This window comes from Equus quagga, chromosome 13 (genome assembly GCF_021613505.1).
Source record: "Equus quagga isolate Etosha38 chromosome 13, UCLA_HA_Equagga_1.0, whole genome shotgun sequence".
Taxonomy (NCBI): Eukaryota; Metazoa; Chordata; class Mammalia; order Perissodactyla; family Equidae; genus Equus; species Equus quagga.
The window spans coordinates 88244399-88250134 of NC_060279.1; the positions used below are offsets into that span (position 1 = coordinate 88244399).

General features: G+C 51.3%; 1 protein-coding gene across 1 annotated transcript in view; it reads right to left on the reverse strand.

Annotated features, from left to right (window-relative positions):
• Positions 1-2989: 2989 nt before the first annotated feature.
• Positions 2990-5736, reverse strand: part of LOC124250338 (kallikrein-1-like) — a 3597-nt gene continuing 850 nt past the window's right edge. The window contains exons 2-4 of the mRNA XM_046682139.1: positions 4917-5243; positions 4535-4671; positions 2990-3935 (exon numbers count right to left, since the gene is read on the reverse strand). Of these exons, the coding sequence (XP_046538095.1) occupies positions 3780-3935; positions 4535-4671; positions 4917-5243 (620 nt within the window). The 3' untranslated portion in view covers positions 2990-3779. The remainder of the gene's footprint in view (positions 3936-4534; positions 4672-4916; positions 5244-5736) is intronic.

Sequence of the window (5736 nt, forward strand, 5' to 3'; positions counted from 1 at the left end):
TTGAACTACTTCAAAATAAAACGTTATAATAAAAAAAAACAAGAGTCTGGCACATGGGAAGTGCTGATTCAACATCAGTTATCACTGTCCGAGATCTCCCTAAGTGCGTTTTTAACCGGATCTTACTTGCTCTGTTTTCCATGTTCTTTTTCTAGGCAGCTCTAATCACCAGAAAATGAGTAACAATGTCCCTTCGGGGGAGAAAAAAAAATGCACCCCACTGAGTTCTTCCAGACTGGAAGACCTCCCAGCACAACGCTTTATAGCCGGAGACATAATTATGAATCATCTGTAATTTTCACACCCTCCCTTTCCTCCCTTCCTCCTTCCTACCCTTCCTCAGTCTTACAAAACGTGCAGTGTGGTTCTTAGGTGCGCATAATTTTAATTTACATAATTGGCGTTGCGTTATCCATCTCATTCTATTGTAAGTCGCCTTTCAAACAGCACTGTGTTCTTAAGATCCGTCTATGCTGGACGTGTTCATCCGTCTGCCTCATTGCGTCAACCTCCTTTGCAGGAACTCCATGGAGAGCAGACACACATTTACCCAACAACCCCCCTGGGGATGGACAGGCGATGGCTGCCAGCTCCCAGCCACCACAAAGAACACTGCAAGGCACGTCCTTGTGTGTGCCCCTTGTGGGAGTGTAAGAATGTCTTTGGGGTGTATAGCCAGGAGAGAGATTCCTGAGTCATGGGAAGTGTGTATATTTAATTTGATGAAATAGTGCCAGATTCTTCCTCAGAATCGGAGGCAGCACACTTCCCAGAGTAGCCGCATTCTGATGCCCGTCCATCTCTGACAACACTCCACCCTATCCATCCTTCTAATATTCTCTAGCCTAGCCGCTGTAAAGTGGCATCTCATTATTGTTTCAATGTTTCATTTCTCTGATAACTAATGAGTTTGAACATCCCCTCACATGCATGCTAGCTTTTTCAAGTTCTGCTTCTGCAAATTGCCTCTTCATAGCCTTTATCCATTTTCTCACAAAGGTGTCCATCTTTTTTCTTATCAACTCACAGGTGCTTCTTGCCTATTATAGGCATGGGTCCCTTGTCCATTTTGGTATCACAAATAACTTCTCCTATTCTGATAAATGCCTATTAATGGTCCCTTTTACCCTCTATTAAACTCAAACCCTTAATTTTGACATAATCAAACGAATAAATGTTTGTTCTATGATATGTGCTTTTTTCTTTCTTTCTTTTTTTTTTTTGCTGAGGAAGATTTGCCCTGAGCTAACATCTGTTTCCAATCTTCCTCTTTTTTTTGTATGAGAGCTGCTGTCACAGCATGGTCACTAACAGCTGAGTGGTGTAGCTCCATGCCTGGGAACCGAACTCAGGCTGCTGAAGCAGGGGGCACTGAACCTAACCACTAGGCTGCTGGGACTATCACAGAGATTCAAAGATATTCTTCTTGGTTATCTTCTATTAATTTTACAAGTGTATGTTTCCCATGTTGCTCTTCAATGCATCTGGAGTCCATCATCAAGTGTGGTGTTAGGTAGGAATCTAGGTGTATTTTTCTCCAAACAGTGAGCCAGGTTCCCCAGCACCATTCACTAAGTGTCCCATCTTTCCGTCATTAATTTGGGTTGCTATTTTATCATGTTGTATATATAGTGTATATTGTATATATAGTGTAATATTATATTGAGTTAAATATTATATTGAGTAAACATAGGGAACTGGTTTCACGGGTCACAGAAGAGCTGAGAAGCCAAGCAGGGAATGATGAGGCAAGGCAGGGGTTAGAAACTCAGCAAGCTGCTAGTCCCTAGGCCAGAAGGACAAAGGGAGGACGTGGTATGACCAGAACCCAGAAGCTGGAGCCATCTGGAAGGCACTGACTCATGGTGGGATTTGCTTAGAGGTGGCTACATTCACCGAAGAAATACAGCTACTCCTGAAGACACCAACCGAAGCAGAGAGAGGGAGATAAATACCCTGGCTTGTCCCCTCCTCCCAGAGGCAGTCTTCTCCCAGTGCTTCCCATTAGCCTAACGTACTGATAAGCCAGGAAGCAAAGGAGGCTGGGAAATGTAGTTCTTGTGATACAGACTAGGGAAGGACAGGGAATGGATCTGAGAGCAGACAAAGACCGGCAGAACTCCTAACCTTGGGCCTCAAGTCGGGCAGGAAAAAGAGCATGAAAATTTTCTGCAAAGTCCTGTGTGGCTGGGTCACACGGGTACCCCAAACCAAGCCTGGTGGCTAGAGCATTGCAATGAACTGATTGATTAGCTTGTAAGTGGGGCCAAGTAGGGAATGGGCGGGAGGGTGAAATGCATGTTGGGAAGGTAAGCTGCAAATGTGGACTGCTGACCAAAGCACAGAGTGGCCCGGTCTGTGGGACGACAAGAGCCAGGGACTTGACTGTCATCTCAGCTCTCTTTCTCTCTTTTTCTGGTCTGCCTTCCCTTCTTAGTTTTGCTCTCTCGGATCTCCTGTCCCTTATGAAACTGAATCCAAGGCTGAGGCAGTTGCAGGCTCCTTATCTTCTTGATTGGAGGAGCGAGAGCTCATCCCTGACAGCTTTAGTCAGAAATAAGTCCCAGGGCAGAGCCTGATTGGTGGGCTTTGGTCATGTGACCATCTTTGGGCCAATCACCATGGCTGGGGCATGAGGCACTGTGATTGGCTCAGCCGGAGTCACATGAGTACCTCTGTGGTCCCAGAGGGCAGGGTGTGTCTTGAGAAGCCCTTAATCAAGACAGTGTGATTGACCCCGAGAGCGCTATGGTCATTCTGTCTCTATTACTAACCTCCCGCTTTCTGGTTAGGTGTTAGAGACGTGCAGTTTGCCAGAAACGAAGCAGAGGGAGTCTTAGCTCATTTGGCTCAAACAGTCTTGCATTGTTGAAAAGCAGACTCAATAGGAAGAGGCTAAAAGGAGGAGACGTAATTCTCAGGAGGGGCTGAAGCTCTTGACATACTGAAATGTAAATTGGATAAATATCCGTTGTAAACGGAGTGTGATTGCATCTTTTAGGTACGTTGGCATTAGCGTATTTGATTGGAGGTTTTCCTTGTGTATACATGTGTGTGCGCGCTCTGGGGGACGACGGGGGTAATTCAGAGAATGTGGGGGGCTCTGGGGTGTGAATGGGGGTGCCACTACACTACCCAGGGAACTTCTGGGGGTGTGAATGGGGTGACCAGGGGACCTTAGGGTAGGAGTGGCAGAGACTTTAGCAGAAGTAGGGTGTCTGGAGATGACTAAGGTGTCTTGAGTAACTTTGAGGGTGCTATTGAGAGTGTCTAGGGGTGATATTGAGGGTACAAATGTGAGTGGCTGTGGGACATCTTTTGGAAGTATGAGTGGGGTGACTTTGGAGCTGTATGTGGAGGTGACTCTAGAAATGGTTGAGATGCTTCTGTGGGGTGGCCTTGGGGGTGTGGGTGGGGTTGATTATGACGCTCTCTCAGGGCTGACTGTGGAGTAAGTGGGTGCGATTTGAGACAGCTCTGAGGGTGTGAGTGCGGATGACTTTGAGTAGACTTTACGGGGACTTGGGGATGATTTGTGAGTGAGAGGAGGAGTCATTTTGGGGTTTCTAGGAGCTGACTGGAAATGCAAGTGGAGCTGATTTTGAGGATGTCTGTGGCTAAACTTTGGGGGTGTCTGTTGGGAATGCTGCTCGTGGGTGTCACGGGGATGAGTTTGGAGGGTGACCTTGGAGAGCGTCTGGGGATGACTCCGGGGCATCCTCCACCTCCACTTGATGCGAATTCGATTTTACTGGGGGTAGGGAACAGGGTGGGGGCATTCAGGGATTGGCTGCTATGGTGTCCTGGATCCACTGCACATGGGGTATCAGTTTGGTGTAGACGGCGGGCTTATTGGGCCTGCCACACGGGATGTGGCCCCAGGACGTGACTCCTTGAAACACACCATCGCAGATCAGCGGGCCTCCTGAGTCACCCTACAGCACAAGGGGGAGAGAGAGAGGTCCGCGAAGCCCGGGGTTCTGCCTGCGGGGCCCCAGCTCTCAGACCTGGGCTCACCGATCACACCCAGTGACCCCCCAGCTATGGGGAAAGAGACAGTTATCCCCAGAGTCCACTCCCAGAGAAGGGAAGCCAGATTCCAGCAGAGAGGACAGTGCCTCGAGCCCTGGCCCATGGGGATGGGACTTCAGGGTCCAGGTTCTGCACATGGGGCAGGGTCCAGCAGGACAGTACCTGCAGACAGGTCAGTGCAGAGGGGGAACAGGATACGTGTATGGGACCCGTCCACCCTCGGGGTCATCTCAGATGTCACCTCTGCCAAGAAACTTTCTCAGACTGGACAATAAATATGTGTCAGAGGGAGAAAGGGGTGAACTATGATGTGGAAGGAGATACAGGGATGTCTGGATGGGGGTTTGGGAAAGAGAGGGGACACGGGGAGGGAGCTGAGGCACGGGGGCGGGGCTACAACTGGGAAAAGTGGGACAGATGCCTACTTTGCTCTCACACCCAGTCTGGAATCTGAGTCCCCTCCCCGAAGACTTCGAAGCCCTGGGGGCACAGGCTCACTTACCACGCATGTGTCCTTGCCGCCCTCCAAGTGCCCAGCACACAGCATGTACTCTGTCACGTTCTGGGAGTGGGCGTTGTCACACACATCGTTGGACAGGAGTGTGAGGTCCACACACCGGAGTTCATCCGGGTATGTGACTATGGGCCAGGGAGATAAAGACACGCAGGTGTCCTCAGCCCTCCTCCCTCAGACCCGGGAGTCCAGCCCCCAGCCCCTCCTCCCTCAGACCCAGGAGTCCAGGCCCCCAGCCCCTCCTCCCTCAGACCCAGGGGTCCAGGCCCCCAGCCCCTCCTCCCTCAGGCTAGGAGTCCGGGCCCCCAGCCCCTCCTCCCTTACCCCCGGGGGTCTGGGCTCCAGGCTGCAGGTCTGGCCCCCGACATACACTTATCTGGTTCGATGCTGCCCCAGCCGGAGGCATAGCAGGTGCTCCCCAGTACAGGTTCCTGGGTGGGCAGGGCCAGGACCTGCACGGCGGCGGCTGTTATCTGGGCGGGCTGCGCCAGCTGGAGCAGCATGAGGTCGTGGCTGTAGTCCTCTCCTGGGAGGCGGTTGTTGTTCTCCAGGAGGCTCAGATTGAAGCCAGGGTGTGGGAAGCTTTTAGGGACGAGGAAGAACTGGGCTGTGTCTTCATCCTCAAACAGATTGTGGCGTCCCAGCCAGATCTGGTAATAGCTGGGGAGAGAGGGGGATGGAGGGAATGAGGAGAGGGGAGGCGGGAGGGGAGATGGGGCAGGGGAGCCTGGGGGAGGGTCCAAAACGGGAAAGAAGAACAAGGAGAAAACATGAGAGAGAGAGAGAGAGAGAGAGAGAGAAGGAAAGATTAGAGTCATGGAGAAATAGAGACAGTGAGGAAAAAAAGAATGTGACAGCGTGAAAGGCAGATCCAGGGACAAAGAGAAACGGAGTGAAAAAAAAGAGCTTAAAAAATATAGGGCATGAGGAAGGCAGGGGAACAGTGAGCTAGAGAGACCACGGACGGGAGGAGGAGACAAGACAGTGAGACTCGTCACAGCAGGAGTGAAAAGGCGGAGAGGCAGGAGAAGGAGAAATGGACAGTGAGTAGGCACGGAGGAAGTCAAGAGTGATTGAGAAACAGGATGGAGGGAGGGGAGACAGAGTGAGAGAGAAGGGGGGCGGGAGGTGGGGCAGGGGAGAAGGGGAGGCCTGAGGCGGCTCAGCGGCAGCTGGGGCTGTGGGGCTGC